This window comes from Sminthopsis crassicaudata, chromosome 4, assembly GCF_048593235.1.
Source record: "Sminthopsis crassicaudata isolate SCR6 chromosome 4, ASM4859323v1, whole genome shotgun sequence".
Lineage (NCBI taxonomy): Eukaryota > Metazoa > Chordata > Mammalia > Dasyuromorphia > Dasyuridae > Sminthopsis > Sminthopsis crassicaudata.
Window position 1 is genome coordinate 352,903,411 of NC_133620.1, and position 17,017 is coordinate 352,920,427.

Below are 17,017 nucleotides of genomic sequence, written 5' to 3' on the forward strand. Positions count from 1 at the left end.
CTCCAAAACTACTTCCCTTTTCTCCACCAAATTCACCCACTTTACATATTCCTTCCCTGTCCTTTTTCTTCCCCTCCCCCCAGGTTCCTACCTCATAGGGGTGGGCCTCCAAGTCTGTGAGGTACTCATCCACATCCAGGAGTCCCCTGTAGTAGTTAAGGTACTTGGTGGTCATCTCATGCTTGGGATTCCTTTGCAAGAAAGTGTAGGCTGCAGCCACTGCTTTCTCTAGCTGGTTAGACTAAATAGAAAGGGGAGAACAAAGGATCAGAATATAGGGATCACTCAAATTCTTGGGGATAAATCAGTAAGGAGAGATTCTTGTAATCTCAAAACAACACAAATTTCATCACCGACCTTCTAGACTCAAGAGATGGAGACTGGAGATATCGGTGGGGGGAATGGTGAAAGGATCAGAATGGGGAGAAGGTGCACTAATGGCCAAAGACAGGGGCTGGAGGGAACTGAGGGAGAGGAACTATGTAGGGGAAAAAGTCAATCAATTCATACACATTTTATAAGCATCTTCGAGGTATCAGGTTAAGTCCTGGAAACAGAAAGACAAAATTAGAATTGTCCCTGCCCTCAAAAGCTTACATTCTATCAAAGGGAAACAATAAGTACACATATAAAGATAAGAAAAGGCCCTTTATGGGATATAGAGCTTGATCTGAGCTCTGATTTACAGCTAGTGATTCTAGAAATTGGAGATGAAGAAGTGAATTTCAGGTTCAGAGATCAAGCTGGGCAAAAAGCACAGTGAGGAAGATGGAATGTTGTTTATACTAGGAATAGCAAGTAGATCATTTTGGCTGAACCAAAAAGGGAAGTAAAATGTAATAAGCCTGGAAAGGTGGGTAAAAGCCAGATTAGAAGTTTTTTAAGTACCAAACAAAAGAGATGACATTTTATCTTAGAGGCCATAGGGAATCATTGGAGCTTTTTAAGCAAGAGAGATGACTGGATCAGAGAAGTAACTTTAGGAATATCACTTTGGTTTTTTTGGGGGGATGATAGACCACTAAAAAGGGGAGATCCTTGAAGTAGGGAGACCAGCTAAGAGACTGTTGAACCAAAAAGGGAAGTAAAATGTAATAAGCCTGGAAAGGTGGGTGAAAGCCAGATTGGAAAGGATTTTAAATACCAAACAAAAGAGGTGACATTTTATCTTGGAGACCATAGGGAACCACTAGAGCTTTTTAAATAAGAAAGATGACAGGATCAGATATATCATTTTGGTTCTTTTTGAATTCTTTATAGACCAGTAAAAAGGGGAGATCCTTAAAGTAAAGAGACCAGTTAAGAGATTGCTGTAATAGTCCAGGTGAGAAAGAAAAGAAAGGGAGAAGAGAGGCAAAGGTTGGGAGAGAACAGAGGCAAGAGTAATGGGATCAATACAAGAGAGAAGTGGGAACCTGGGAGATATAAAAGAAAGAGAAAATAATTGAGGGATGCTGGAGGAATGAGTCCTCATGAATGGCAATATAGCAGGTATTTGATAAATGTTTATTGAACTGAATTAAATCTTCACGGGGAGGGGGGAAGCATGCAGGGATGGTGAAGCAGGATGGTGAAGGACTGAAGTAATAGGAATTATAAATGGGGGGAAGCAGAGAGAAAAAGACGGAAGGTGAGAGGATGCTGGAGACAGAGGATTAGGGACTGGCATAGCACTCCAAAGGGAGGAACAAAAATTGAAAAATACTGAGGAAAGACAGGTAGAAGGTGGAGGCCAAGAAATTGAGAACTAGAGATTCCAGAAGTTAGAGATGTTTTGAGAGAGGGCAGGAACAGGGAATGGGGGGAAATGGGAAGAAAGACGCGTACCTTGAAGAGGGCATAATGAAGATACTGATAAGGCAGCCGACTCTGAAAGTCCTTGAGCAGTTGTCGAGGCGGGTAAGGTACCTGGAAGGCTGGCAGCGTCCGTTTGCACCGCCTCAGGCAGGCTGCCCGCTCCAACACCTGCCCAAAAAACCAGAGCTCTCGGCCCCACTCTTCCCGAAGCTCTTCTTGGGTGCCCCAGGCCGGGGAGTGCTCCCCAGAGGGCCTGGCACTGCTGCAGTTGGCATGGCAGAAAGCCTCACTGTCCTGAAGTAGCCTGTGCAGCCTCAGGGATGCCTCCAGGTAGCGGGCGCTCTCCTTCCAGCTCTCCCCCTCATACTGCTCCAGGGCATAGGCATAGGCTGAGCCTAGGGGCATGAGGTCCTCAGGGGGGAAGCCCCGAAAACTATACTTCTCATATTGCGCCCAGGCGCTGCCCACCAGGAGAAGCAGAAGCCCCCACGGCTGCCCCATGCCCCAAGCCCGGAGTCCCACTGGCTCCTTGAGGGCCCTGGCCTCCTGATGCTGAAGAAGGAGTTGGCAGATGGGGGAAGGGGCGGGGATTTGGGGGACTGGTCAGGGAGGAGCAGAGGGGCAGCCGGCTGGGTCTTAGTGCCTGTCTGACTGGATGGGGGTCCTAGGCTTAGAACAGAATGGGAATAGAAAGTTCCCTGGTTGGAGGCTCCCCAAAGAGGAAATGGGAAATATCCCCAGGAATTTGTCCCTGGGGAGCGAGCAAGAAGCAGTGGTCCCTACACCAGCGAATTCCCAGCCCCCCTTACAAGGCCCTCGCGCCCCTGGGGAAAGCGGAGCTGCCTGGGGTCTGATTCGGGGAGGACACCCCCTCTGAGCTGTCCGGCTGGCCCAGGCTTTCTGCACGTGCAGACCGCAGTCTCCTCCGCTCTTTCTGATCGGGGCATCGAGAAGAGGAGCGTCTCCGAGCCATCATTCTCCGCACCCACCGTCCACTTCACAAGCTCTCCAGATGACCAGCCCGTCGGGGGCGGAGGGAGAGCGGGGACCTCGTACTGCTAATCCTGTGGTTTCGGGCCACCGCGTCACGGGAGACAGCGTTTGTAACCAGTTCGGCCCAGCGCCTGGCACAGAACAGTCGCGTAACCAGTGCTTGCCCCCAGCCCATATTTCCACCCCCATTTTTCAGGGTCCTGGGAACCGAGAAGCCTTGTTAACTGTCAGCTCTTAGAGACCAGTGGCTGAGCACAGACCGTGCCCGCTCAGGAACCTCCTGGCTTCTAGTGGGAAGCCCGGCATGGGCTTGGAAGGTTCGCTCAGCTTCAAGATCTGTAGTCTCTTTAAGTAGCGGGACACATCTAAAAGAGATTCCCACTCCCACGCTCCCATCCCAATTTGGGGAAGGAGGAAGGATCGAGCACTCAGCCGGGCGCTAGGACCCAGTGGCAGCGCTGGGAAAAAAAAAAAAAAAGAAGCTGAAAGTTTTTCTAAGAAGTTGTTCCAAGTTTTTCCTTTCCCCCGAAGCCCCTTCCCCCAGCTCTCTCCGGATGTTACCCCCCCCAAAAAAACCTTACCCCCTGGGGGCGGGGCAGACGGGATGGAGAGACGCCCTTAGAAAAACCTGATCTCTCTGCGCTTTTCCCCCTGGCCTCTCTCCGCCCCCATCCCCAGCTCCCCCTCGGCTCCCCTCAGCTCCCCCCGCAGCCAGCTCAGCTGCCCCAGCCCCCATTCCACGTTGACTACTTTGAGGGAAGGGAGGGTGCATTGACAGGAAGAGGGGGAGCCAGCGCTGGGCGAAGGAGAAGCCGGAGCAGGAGGCGGAGGCTCCTTGCTCTCTCACCCAGCCATCCCGCTCCAGGCACCATGTCCCCCCGGGGCTCCCTCAGCCGCACCCTCCCCTTACTCCCGGTCCTGCTCCTGCTGCTGCAGGCCTCGGGAAGGGCCCTGGGCCGGGCCAGCCCTGGTGGGGGGCCCTTAGAAGATGTGGTCATTGAGAGGTACCACGTCCCCCGAGGCTGTCCTCGAGAGGTGCAGATGGGGGACTTCATCCGCTACCACTACAATGGGACCTTTGAGGATGGCAAGAAGTTTGATTCCAGGTAATGGGGTAGGGGGACCCCTAAACACATCATCCCCCATCACCTGAACACAACCCGCCCCTGACTTCACTTTCCTGCAAACATATTTGCTCTCCCAGAAATTCCCTGTACCCAAAGGTATCCTGTGCTCCGCCAACTGTCCCACTGCCCATATACTCTTTTTTCACCTTCCATCCCCCATTCATACAGCCCACCACCTTCCCAAAGTTCCTGAGAAAACAATTTTCAAGGGTAGATTGCCTGTTTGCCTGTGCTTTGTCTGTGATTTGCATGCTGAATACATTTTCTAAAGAAATGGGTTATGGGTACACAGGGGTATACTCCGCCTGAACAGTATATGGGGGGGGGGGGAAGGGAAGGAATGAATATCAGTCTGAGATCCCTTTGAAACAAATTGCCCCCGTCTCACTTTGGCACGACTGTGGTTCCCTTTCTTTCTCCCCATCCCCCAGGAGTTTTGAGGTGAGTTCTTTGATGTAAAAAAAAAGGAACTGGAATTTATCTGAAGGAATGGTTTATTCAAAGTCTGAGAAAGAATTTTGTAAAAGATGCACAAGAAAAATGAAAAGAAATGGTACTGATCTGGGGAGTGATGAGAGATCTCACCCATTAGAGGCATCTCTCCTATATACCCTGACATCTCATTGCTGGACTCCTTCCCAAACCCTCCAAGGCCTTTCCGTCTCCCTACCACCACTTTCCTCCTCTCTCAGCTTCCTTCCGTTTTAAAGGCTGAAACCTTCACTGTCCATCTTGTGGATTTAGAGATCTGGAATCTACTCCAGGGAGACCTAAAGGGGAGGGTTAGGGGAGAGGGAGTAGACTCTGCTGCTCTGAGGTTGGTTTCCAGATGATAGGGTATGTACCAGGACTCTAGATCTCCTCCTGCTCCACTCCTAACAAATGGTACTTCTCCTAACAAATGCTGCCAGTCTTTGGGAAATAATTGCTTTGTAAACCACTAAGGTTATCTTTGGAATCATCAGCTCAGATTCTTTGGGGAGTTGTGGCAGAGATGGCAGAGGAGGGAGGCAGTGCTGGGGAGGAGAGCAATAACTGGGAATGTCTTCACATTAGGCAAAACCAGCTGGTTTTTAGGAGAGGAATTATTGGTGTAAAGTATATCTGGAGCAGTCTGTCTCCCAAAAAAGCCTTCATGAAGAACCTCAAAATGAATGAGGAAAAAGGGTACACTTCTGGATAGTACTGCCCTGGAACAAAGTCCTGCTTGCACTAAGATAGCTTTGCTGGGAGGTGTTTTGAGCCAAATATTACTTCAAAGGCCTAAGAGCCCTCCCAAGAGGAATAAAATCTTAGTGCTGCTTTCTAACCAAGACCTGCACCCCTCCCTCAAGATTCAAACCCAGGATGAATCCCCAAATAAAAGGGATTCCACATTTCTGAAACAGAGACCCAATCCTGATAGGCCAGGGGTCACGGAGGACATGCTAATAAAACTTAGAAGGCATGTTTGCAGGAATGTGTGAGCCTGCATAAGGGACACTGTTTATGTGGATGTGTGTCTATATATAGGCATAGATCTGTGTATATGTGCAAGCATAGGAGATGATGAATGAAAAATAATAATGATACCATTTATGAGGCAGCTGAGTGGTGCAGTAGGTAGAGCACTAGGCCTAAAGTCAAAAAGAACAAAATTTAAATCCAGCCTACCTGTGTGACTCTGGGCAAGCCACTTAACCCTGGATGCCTCAGTTTCCTTATCTGTCAAGTGAGCTGGAGAAGGAAATGGCAAACCACTATGTGATCTGTACCAAGAAAACTCCAAATGGGATCATGAGGAATCATTGAAAAAAAAAAAAAAACCAACAGCATTTATATGACAATTTAAGGTTGGCAAAGCACTTTACAAATATTATCCCATTTAATTCTCACAGTCCTGTTAGATAGATGCTATTGCTATTTCCATTTAACAAATGAAGTAACTGTATCAGATAAAAGTTAGAGTCGCACAACTAGTAAGTGTCTGATGTGAAATTTGGATTCAAATCTTCCTTGGTTGCAGGCCCAGAATTCTGCCCATTGTACCATTTGGTTTACTAGTGATCATATTAATGGGTAGCACATGCCTATCTTTATGTGCTTTTTTTCAGAGGCAATTGGCAAACACATACACACACACACACACACACACACACACACACAGGCCTTGTGTATGCATGTATGCAGAACTCTATGTGTCCCTATTCACATTTCTAGAGTGTGTGACCTTCCCCACAAAAGGTATAATTATCCCCACTTTACAGATGAGTAAACTGAGGCTAAAGAATTTTAAATGACAAAAAAATTTAAATAAATTTTTAAAAAATTTTAAAAAGAAGCTAAAATGACTTGCTAAAGTTAATGCAGCTTTATCAAAAGCTTAGTCCAGATCTGAACCCAGGTCCACTGAGTACAAATGCTTGTGCTTCTGGGCCATTTAGCCCTGTCCTTATTCCCTCTTCTGCAGCTATGACCGTGGAGTGACAGTAGCAGGTGTGGTGGGTGTGGGCCGGCTCATCACTGGTATGGACCGAGGGCTTATGGGGATGTGCGTCAATGAACGGCGTCGCCTCATCGTCCCCCCCCACCTTGGCTACGGCAGCATCGGGGTTGGTGAGTGAGGGAGAGGGGGCGGTTGGGACACAGGCATGAAAAACTGGGGGGAGGTCTTGGTCAAAAGAAATGATAGGGACTCGTCCAGGGTTATACAGCTAGCAAGTATCAGGTGTTCAAGGCTGGATTTAAATTCAGAGCCTCCTGATTCCAGGGCTGGTACTGATCCTACTAATGCTTCCCACCTCTAGACACAGCAATGATAAACTCAGAATGCAGACTGAGATTATTTAATCGTGGTCAATGTAGAATTTTGTTTTGGTCTGACCATATATATGCTTAAAAGTTTACAAAATGGTTAGTCCAAGTATGATTATTACACATGGGAAAATTGAGTCTCACAGAGATTTAAGTGACTAAACTATAATCAAACACCCAGGGAATGCTGGTTCTTGGATTGGACTCAAGTTCAGTACTTCTTCCACTTTATGACAGGGCCTCCCTCATAGAGTGAAGGCCACGTGGGGCAATGGAAGCTAGGATGCTCCTAGGAAGAAAGATGTCCCTTTGGAGGAGGGATGGGACTTTCTCCCCATTGCCACTGGGTCTAACAGATAATCCTCCCCTCCTCAGCCGGGCTGATCCCTCCTGACTCCACACTGTACTTTGACGTTGTCCTGTTGGATGTATGGAACAAGGAAGACTCAGTGCAGGTGAACACTCTCCTTCGACCAACGAATTGTCCCCGCATGGTGCAGGACAGCGACTTTGTCCGCTATCACTATAATGGCACGCTGCTGGATGGAACAGCTTTTGACTCCAGGTAATGGGTCCCAGAGGAACTCTGAAGGCAGAGAAGAGGAGCCTGGAAGATGAAGGAATGGCACGTGATGCAGGAGTCTCCTCCCCGCCCCACTCAATCCCTTCTCCATCTCATTCTCCACAGCTATAGCAGGAGTAGCACTTATGACACCTATGTGGGCTCAGGATGGCTTATCAAGGGCATGGACCAGGGGCTGCTGGGGATGTGTCCTGGAGAGAAAAGGAAGATCATCATACCCCCTTTTCTGGCATATGGAGAGAAAGGCTATGGTAAGAGCAGTAGGTTTACACTGGGGGAAGATGGGTGGCCTTTAAGAGGAAGAAAAGGCACCAGAAAGGGGCAAAGAGGGGACCTCTCTGCAGATTGTTTTTGTTTTTTTTGTTTTGGGGGTGGGGAGGTTTAAGTGACTTGTCCAGGATCATATAGCTAGTAAGTGTCAAGTGTTTGAGGCTGGATTTAAACTCAGGTTCTCCTGATTCCAGGGCTGGTGCTCTATCCACTAAGCCTCCTTAGCTGCCCCCACAAATGCTTTCCACCTCATGGCAGAGCAATAATGAACTCAGGATGCAGACTGAGATTATTTAAACATGGTCAAGGCAGAATTTTGTTTTGGTTGACTATATGCATTTGTTATGAGTTTATGATTATCCCCATTTGACAGATGAGGAGAGTGAGACTCAAGAATTTTAAATGACAAAAATATTAATTAAAATTAATTTTTAAAAATTAAAAAAGAAGTTTAAATGACTTGATAAAGTTGATGCAGCTGTCAAAAAGCTTAGCCCAGATTTGAACCCAGGTCCAATGACACAGATTCGTTGTTCCTTTTACTGTATCTTATAACTTCAAGTGATCCTGAGCCATTTAATCCTATCCTCATTCCCTCTTCTGCAGCTATGATTGTGGAGAGACAGAAGCAGGTGTGCTGGGTGTGGGAAGAGAACTTTTCTATTGGTTAATTAAAATGCTTTTTTTTTAATGATAGTTTTTTAAAATAGTTTTTAAACTATTTATCCCCAAGCTTAGAAGTCCAAAGAAACCTTAGAGGGCAACCATAGGGACCTTGATCTTTTCTCTCTTTCCCCTTTAGGAACTGTGATCCCTCCTCAGGCTTCCCTCGTTTTCCATGTCCTTCTAATTGATGTCCACAATCCCAAGGACAGTGTCCAGCTAGAGACTCTGCTGCTGCCTCCTGGCTGTGGGCGGAAAGCTGTGGCAGGGGATTTCATGCGATACCATTATAATGGCTCCTTGATGGATGGCACCATCTTTGACTCCAGGTAATAGGGGGGTTGGGCCCATGAGAGAATGGCAATAGCTGAAGAAGTTGCTGAGGCAAAATCACTCAAAATATGGGAGAATGGAGGAAGCACTGGGAGGAAAGAATCACAGAATCTTAGATTCATAAAGGACCTCAGCAATCATGGTCATCTGCTTGAAGACCTCCAGTGAGAAAGAACCTGGTAGATCCCAATTCTATTTTTAAAAATCTCTAATTGTTCAAAGGTTTTCCTTTATATTAAGTCTAAACCTGTCTCCTTGCAACCCCAAGTCATTGCTCCTAAACAGAACAATGAATAGGAATTTATTAAATACTTACTATATATTGGGTGGCAAGGAGGTGTAGTGGATAGAGCCCTAGACCTGAAGTCTCTATTCAAATCAGACTTCAGATACTTATTAGCTGTGTGACCCTAGGCAAGTCACTCATCTGTTTGCCTCAGTTTCCTCATCTGTAAAATGCATCAGAGGAGGAAATACTCCTCAAGAAAACCCCAGATGAAGTCACAAAGAGTTGGTTGTGACTGAAATAACAAGTGAACTACTACTAAATAATAAGTACTATACTAAGCTGGAGATGTAACTAAAATGAAATCATTCCTTCCCTCAAAATATTTTCTTATTATAAGGGAAGACAACATATACATATAAAAGTACATACAAAATATATCCCAGAAGCCACCCTAGTTTAAAGTCAAAAATAGACCCTTAGGAACTTGGAAAATATTGGGCTAATCTCCTGGCCAGTTGCTAGGTCCTGTCTACCTAGTCAACTCCTCCACTAAATGGGACTAATGGGCAGGTTATAGTCACAAAATAGATGTATGAATTTGGGAAGACACCAAAAGGAGCTGGGAGAGAATAAGAAAAGACCTAGCAAAGAAGGTGGTGTTTGGGAAATGGAATGTCATGTATGAGGAATAGCAAAAAAATGGAATGAAAGTCAAAGGGAGTAATGAATATTAATGCTGGAAAGGTAGGTTGGAGTCAAGTTGTAAAGAGTTTTAAATGTCAAATAGAGGAGTTAGGAATTACTAGGAATAAGGAACCTCTGGAACTGGTTAAGTAGAAGAGTGGTCAGAGTTGTATTTTGACAACTCATTTTGGCAGCTTGTGTGTAGGATGGTTTGGAGTGACAAGTGGTCGGAAGCAGGAAGACCAGGTAGGAGGGTATGGAAGTAAGGCAGGCAAGAAAGAATGAGGGCCTGAACTTGGATGGTAAGGGTTAAGGAACACCAAGAAGCTTTGGAGACTGGAAAACAGGAGGGGAGGGAGAAGGAAGAACTGGAGAGAGACCATGAAGAGGAAGGAGAACTAGTGGAGCCATTGTCATTCCTAGTGAAATATATCTCAAGTGCATCTCTGATATAATAGCCAATCAATCAATCAACAAATCATTCTAATGCCTAATGCTAAAATGCTTTTTATTCATGAGACAATGTATCTGACTATGAAAAACCGAGGGACACAGAATCTTTTTTTTATAATTCAGAAAATATTTAACAAAATAAATAAAAAAATATAATAGAACATACATAATGTTATCATGTTTCCAAGTCAGTATATGGTTTATGTTTGAGTTTGATGCCCTTCCTTTAGTGGATTACAATGGACATGGAAATTTCCAGGTAAGCACAACTTCAATAAAAGCAGCCTTTTGTCAAGTTATTTTCAGGTTTAAGGATATATATTTTGACATTTCAAGGCTTGAATATACATGCCATAGGCAAGCTTTGTTCATTTCACAAAAACTATAGTTATAAAGTGAGAGAAGCAACACAGCGCAATAGACTGAGAAAGGGTTGCAGAGCCATGAAGGACTGAGTCTATTAATACTTAATAGTATTTTATTTTTCCAATTACATATAGTTTTCAACATTCATTTTTGTAAGATTTTGAGTTCCAAAATTTCCTCCCTCCCTTCTTTTCCTCTCCCCTCCCCAAAACAGCAAACAATCTGATATGGGTTATACATGTACAATCATTTATGTCCCATTTCTGTATGACTGTGGGCAAGTCATTTAATGTCATTTAATCTCTCAAGGCTCTGAGTGGCTCCCTAAGATCCTAAATTTCAGAGCAGGTACTGCCCTGAAGTGGTAGAAAGAACTCCTTGCCAGACGGACCCTCCACCAAAAAAGTCATAAATCAAGTCTCTATCTTTGAATTAATGTATTTAACTATATTAATATATTATAATACATCAATATATTTTATAATAATATATTCATTTAATATATAGCCTGGGTAAGTCAAATTTATGCTAACCAAAATTATTTATATTTTTATCTGCAACAACATATTCAAAATTTCACAGCATCCCTAATGAAACTTATGTGCCACTGGTATATCATCACCCACAAGAACCCTTCCTTTCCCCCTAATTTTTGGAGAAGAGAGAAGAAAGATGAGACAATAAACAATTGCTGATTTTTAAAAAAAGATAGGTTTTTTAAAAGCTTTTTATTTTCAAAATATATGCATAGATAATTTTCAACATTCACCCTTGCAAAACCTTGTGTTCCAAATTTTTTCTTCCTTTCTTCCCTCCATCCCCTCCCCTAAATGGCAAATAATCAAATATATGTTAAACATATGCAATTCTTCTATACATATTTCCACAATTATCATGCTGCACAAGAAAAATCAGATCAAAAAGAAAAAAATGATAAAGAAAACAAAAAGCAAGCAAACAACAGAAAGAGCGAGAATGCTATGTTGTGATCCACACTCAGTTCCCATAGTCCTCCTTCTGGGTGTAGATGGCTCTCTCCATCACAAGACCATTGGAACTGGCTTGAATCACCTCATTGTTGACTAGAACCTCTTCCATCAGAATTGATCATCATAAAGTATTGTTGTTGCTGTGTATAGTGATCTCCTGGTTCTGCTCACTTCCCTCAGCACCAGTTCATGTAGATCTCCCCAGACCTCTCTGAAATCATCCTGCTGATTGTTTCTAATAGAACAATAATATTTCAGAGACAAGGCAGAACCCCTGGAGGCTCTTGAGTGCGAGAGTGAATGGTCAGAATAGTGCTTTGGAAATATATCATTTTGACAACTGGGTGGAGAGGACGAGAGGCTGAAGACAGAGCTCAATCAGAAGCTAGTGCAGTGGTCCAGCTGAGGAGCAGGAGGGGGTACTAGGGAAGTGGCAGATGACTAGAGGGAGAGGCATGATCAGATGTAGAACTGAATGGGCCCCAGCTGCATCAAGGAGAAGAGGGGCCCATCTAGTCATCAGGCTGGTGGTCACAGTGTTTGGAGGGTGTCTTTGCTGACAGTACAGCCCTATTTCTCCCCTACTTTATATTGCAGCTACTCCAGAAACCACACATACAATACTTACATAGGGCAGGGTTACATCATCCCAGGCATGGACCAGGGTCTACAGGGAGTGTGCATCGGAGAGCTCCGACGAATCACCATCCCTCCACATCTCGCCTATGGAGAAAATGGAGCGGGTAAGGTTTTCTCCTTTATCTAGCCCAACCCCATTACAAATCCTAGCCTCAATCCTTCCCCCTTCCCTTATCTCCTTGTTACAATGGGAACATCTTTCCTCAAACTAACAGATACACTCCCAAGATGCTAGGCAATGGCCAAGAACTTCAGCTCCAACCCGTCCCTTTTCTCCTTCCACAAATACAAATAATGTGATTTATCCAGTAGGTTTTCATATATATATATTTATATTATGTATATATATAAATATTTAATTTTTAAAAAACGTGATCATTGCTTCCATTTTTTTCCCATGGGGAGCACAAAGTGATCAATAGGATTTGGCCTTTAAGTTTCCATTTAGCCCTAAGTCTATGCTTATGCAATGGTGTATCAGGAGACAAGATCCCTGGCTCAGCAGTGCTGATCTTTGATGTCCACGTCATCGACTTCCACAACCCGTCAGACCCGGTGGAAACTCGGACGATCTCCAGACCCAGCGAAGGCTGCAATGAGACCTCCAGGCTGGGGGATTTTGTACGCTATCACTATAACTGCTCCTTACTAGACGGTACCAAGCTCTTTTCCTCGTGAGTACTGGACAGGGGAGCATCATTCATTCCTTCAAGTAGCACTCATCAAGCACCTACTACAAACTAGGGGCCATGCAGACATGCTGGGACACAAAGACAAATCCAAAATGGCCTTCATCTCTACAGAAGTTTCCCTTTACTGGCAGAGAAATGGAGTACACATCTATGACCACACTCTGGGTGGCAATTGTTCCTTTTCTGGTCAAGGAAGGCAAAAAATAGAAACCAAACCAAATCCGCTCTGATGGTCTAAAGGGCTGACTATTTGGTTTCTAGACAATCTAAAATTCTTAATCTAGAATTCATGGATAGATTTCAGAGAGTCCATGATTTTAGGGTTTTTTTTTTTTTTATGTATTTGCTTGTTTGTTTTTATCACTGTAATTTAGTATAATCAGTTTCCTTGGTAATTCTATTTTTATGCATTTGTTTATGCAGTTATTTATTGCTTTTTATGCAATAGTTTTTAAACTATTCTGAGAAGGGTGCCATGGGCTCCACCACACTGGCAACAGGTCCAGGACACATAAAAAGGTATAGAGCTCTCATTTAGGGTCTCTTGTTTCTTCTGATTCCCACAGTCTATTATAGCTATTTCCTCATTCCTAAGTATTTCCCATCCAAAGAGAAAAGGGAGAGAGGGAACAAGTATTTAGGTATTAAGTGTCTACTATGTACCAAGTGGGCAGCTAGGTAGCGCAGTAAATGAGGGCTGGACCTGGGGTCAGGAAGACTAAAGTTCCTAAGTTCAAATCTGGCTTCAGATACCCGGATACTTGCTCATGTTCCTGAATTCAAATCTAACCTCAGATAACATTCAGACACACACAGATAGCTCTGTGATTTTGTTTGCTTGAGTTTCCTCATCTATAAGATGATCTGGAAAAGGAAATGGCAAACCACTTGAGGGTTTTGCCAAGAAAACCTTTAAGTGAGCCATAAAGAATTGGATAAGACTGACCAGTGATTTTAAAGAGGGGGAATCTAAAACTGAGATAGATTAAGTGATTTGCCCAGGGTCCCATAGCTGTTCCCAGTAACCCACAGATCATGGTAAGTGAAGGAAGCCCAGGGACATTCCTCCAGATCCAGATCCTCATTTTCTTCTTCCAGCCATGACTACGGAGAGCCCCAGGAAGCTACTTTGGGGGCCAACAAGGTGATTGAAGGACTGAACACCGGGCTTCAAGGCATGTGTGTGGGAGAAAGGCGACAACTGATCATTCCTCCTCACCTGGGACATGGAGAGAATGGAGGTGAGGGGGCAAATGGGAGGTGAAATCATATGCTCTCCGGCCCTCCAACCTTGTCCCAGTTGGAGCGGCTGGATGGCTGGGGAAAGCATTAAACAGGAGCCGGGAAGGAAAGCACTTAACTCTACTAACCAGGGCATTCAGGAGGCCTTGAGAACGAAGTACTGACTGTTCTAATTCTTCAGCAGATCTTTAAGTTCCAACAAGACCATCCTGGCTCCTGTGAGTCAGGCACTGCTCCCTACTCATTCATCCTTCACTCTTTCAAATATAGGAAGTGGGGCCCAGTGAGGGCAGGGCCCGTAAAGTCTCATTTCTGTTTCTCCAAGCTCGAGGTGTCCCAGGCAGTGCTGTGCTGCTATTTGAGGTGGAGCTGGTGTCCCGGGAGGAGGGACTGCCAGAGGGCTACTTGTTCGTTTGGCATGGGGACCCCCCTCCTAACCTGTATGAAGACATGGACCTCAACAAGGATGGAGAGATCCCCCCTGAGGAGGTAGGAGGAAGCATCTTATAACGTAGAAAACCATTACTCAATTCAGGAGGGTCACTTCATTCCATTCATTCATTTATTCAAGACATTTATTAAGTACCTACTATGTGCCAGCAGCTGTGCTGAGGACTCAGAGCCAAAAATTATATTGTCCTTGCCCCCAAGGAGCTTACATTATATTGGGAATAAATAATGTCTACACAGACAAGTAAATAAAAAAGTAGTTATTCTTCCCACATCATGACTTCCCCCATTGTGTTATCAATGTATCATTGGTTGGCATAAGAAATTAAATGGGAACTTTGGGGGGTATTTTACAGAAGCCATAGACAATATACAAAGGCGCACATTCCACACAGAAAAAGTTTAGAAGCTCAGAAATGTGTAAAAATATAATATTATATAATATCAAATTATTATCTTTTAATACAATAATAATTCAGACTTCTCTGGTACAAAGGGAGGGCCAAAAATTTTATGCAGATTTTTCAGATTGTGGGGGTGCTGTATCTCTAATCCCCTTGATATGGATGCATAACAGTAACTTGGAGGGGAGGGCACTAGCAAATTGGGAATCAGAAGGGGGTAGGAGAGACTTCCGTGGAAGGTGATATTTTAACCAAACCTTCAAAGTTCTAAAGACTCTAAGAGGCATTCTAGGATAAATTATGCATGCATATTAAGTATGAAGGACAGTCACCTATGCAAAGGCATGAGTCAGAAAATAGAATATCAGGTATCCCTGGTAGTCAAAATGAACTCAAATATTACCCAGTTCTACCCCTCCCTCAACTCCATTCATGCTCCTCCCCATCCACACCAGTGCTACTGCTTTTCTCAGCCTTACTCCCTGCTCTCCCTCTACTTTCCCCCTCTCATTGGCTCCTCATTGGGTATCACCATCACTGCTAGTTTTTTTGATTCACTGTCACTCCTTCCCTGACCCAACGCCTCCTAAAGAAGAATGGCCTCCACATGTGTCTCCTTCACAACCCCTCCTTCCAAGGCCCTTTGGGATCCAACTCTCGCTCAATCTTCTCTCCCCTTGTTTCTCTTTCCCTCTCAGTTTTCCACCTTTATCAAGGCCCAGGTAGCAGAAGGCAAAGGGAAACTCATGCCTGGGCAGGACCCCGAGAAAACCATCGGGGACATGTTCCAGAACCAGGACCGAAATCAAGATGGCAAGATCACCATGGAGGAGCTCAAGCTGAAGTCAGATGAAGACCGGGAGAGAGTTCACGAAGAACTCTGAGAGACTTGAGGATTAAGGGGGCCCGGCCTGGAATGCAAAAACCCACAGCTGGCAGTGGGAGAGACCTCTGGACAGCCCTTCTTCCTCTCTGTTGGGAAGCTTGGGGCACACTGGCAGAGTCTTAAGGTGCTAACTGCTGCCTGGCCTTCCAGCCAACACCAGATTTAAAGCCAAGGTGTATTGTATTCCTTCCTTTAGCCTCCCCTTAGTTAAATTTTTTAAGTGTGAGATCTTCTAGGAAGCAGTTTTGGGGTGGTGGGTGGGTTTCTCTCCTTTGTTAAGGGTCGAGTAGGGGCAGCAGATAGTTCCCTATCCCCTCATATGTACCTCAACACCTCAGATAAATGGGGATTTTAGGGTATGGGCTCACCTGTTTTGGATCCTCCAAACTTGCTTCCGTCCTTCAATTGTCTCCCCACTTGTCCTATCTACATCTCAGGCTACCAAGCAGAAAACAGTGGGGAGATTCCTTCTGGTCCTCCAGGAAACTGACCTGAACTGCCCTTTCACTGAAAAAAGAGAGATGCTAGGGGAGGGGGAAGTTCCAGGAAGGCTACCCTACCTCATCCACTTCAGTACCATTCCCTCTGAGCCCGGGGCTCAGAGGGACTAAAATGGCCCCAGTTCTGCCCATGCTGCAAAAAGCTTGGGTTCCATGTGGATTTGGTTCAGTTACCTTTATGTCTTTCTTCCAAGGCCCTAGAATGTGTATGTATGTTTTTTAAAAGGAGAAAAGGAGAAAGGGAGAGTAAAAAGAATGACAAGGTGAGAGGACACAATAAAAACTGTTTGGATGAGTGTTGTAGCTGTAAAAATAAAATTTTTTCTTGAAAAATCTGAAATAGGGGGTCATCTGGGGTTGGGTATGTAGAAGGTAAAATCAAAAGCCAGTTTTATTTTTTTCTTTACATCAAATAAAAATTTAAACCCAGGTCCCCTACATGTTGTAATTCAGGAGAAATATGGGCCAGAGGTAGAAGATATAAGGGAATGAACTTTTTACTCTGTTCCTATTGTATCCAAGACAGTTTCATATTTCGCTCTTCTCATTCTGACAGACTTTTTGGTTCCCTAAAAGATTTCTCACACCTGAAGGGTCTAGAAGTTCTGAGCCAGAATCCAGACCTGAGATTTCACTAGAGGTTTAAGAAGGTCCAGGGGAAAGAGTCATTTTATCAATAAATATCTCTTTACACTGATCTGCAAATGGATAAGATAGAGCTATATATTCAGATCAAAAGGGATGATTTCTGCCTTTGGGAAGCTCCCAAATTCATGAAGACTCGGTTTCCATCCTCAAAGATTTAAGTCAATTCTAGATCACTAAATACTCTCTTATACTGGGACATACCTTTACTCCTCTGCCTGAAGAAGTAAATTTGGATGTAACCCATCATTCTAGAGTGTAACCAGCTAATCTTAAAAC

At 44.6% G+C, this 17,017-nt stretch overlaps 2 protein-coding genes across 3 annotated transcripts in view; one reads left to right on the forward strand and one right to left on the reverse strand.

Moving 5' to 3' along the window:
* The window catches only part of P3H4 (prolyl 3-hydroxylase family member 4 (inactive)), an 18,889-nt gene extending 14,331 nt beyond the window's left edge, over positions 1 to 4,558 (reverse strand). Inside the window, exons 1-3 of one of the 2 annotated variants that reach the window (XM_074261521.1) lie at positions 4,550 to 4,558; positions 1,828 to 2,322; positions 92 to 241 (exon numbers count right to left, since the gene is read on the reverse strand). In XM_074261521.1, the coding sequence (XP_074117622.1) occupies positions 92 to 241; positions 1,828 to 2,298 (621 nt within the window). In that variant the 5' untranslated portion in view covers positions 2,299 to 2,322; positions 4,550 to 4,558. Of the gene's footprint in view, positions 1 to 91; positions 242 to 1,827; positions 2,499 to 4,549 lie in introns of those variants that run through there. The other variant, XM_074261522.1, reaches the window with a different exon arrangement.
* FKBP10 (FKBP prolyl isomerase 10) lies at positions 2,618 to 16,411 on the forward strand. The gene is made up of 10 exons (XM_074261520.1): positions 2,618 to 3,896; positions 6,367 to 6,512; positions 7,086 to 7,275; positions 7,399 to 7,544; positions 8,366 to 8,555; positions 11,878 to 12,023; positions 12,401 to 12,593; positions 13,710 to 13,852; positions 14,179 to 14,342; positions 15,406 to 16,411. The coding sequence occupies exons 1-10, from the start codon at positions 3,661 to 3,663 to the stop codon at positions 15,589 to 15,591; spliced, it is 1,740 nt and encodes a 579-aa protein (XP_074117621.1). The 5' UTR covers positions 2,618 to 3,660; the 3' UTR covers positions 15,592 to 16,411.
* The last annotated feature ends 606 nt before the right edge of the window (positions 16,412 to 17,017 follow it).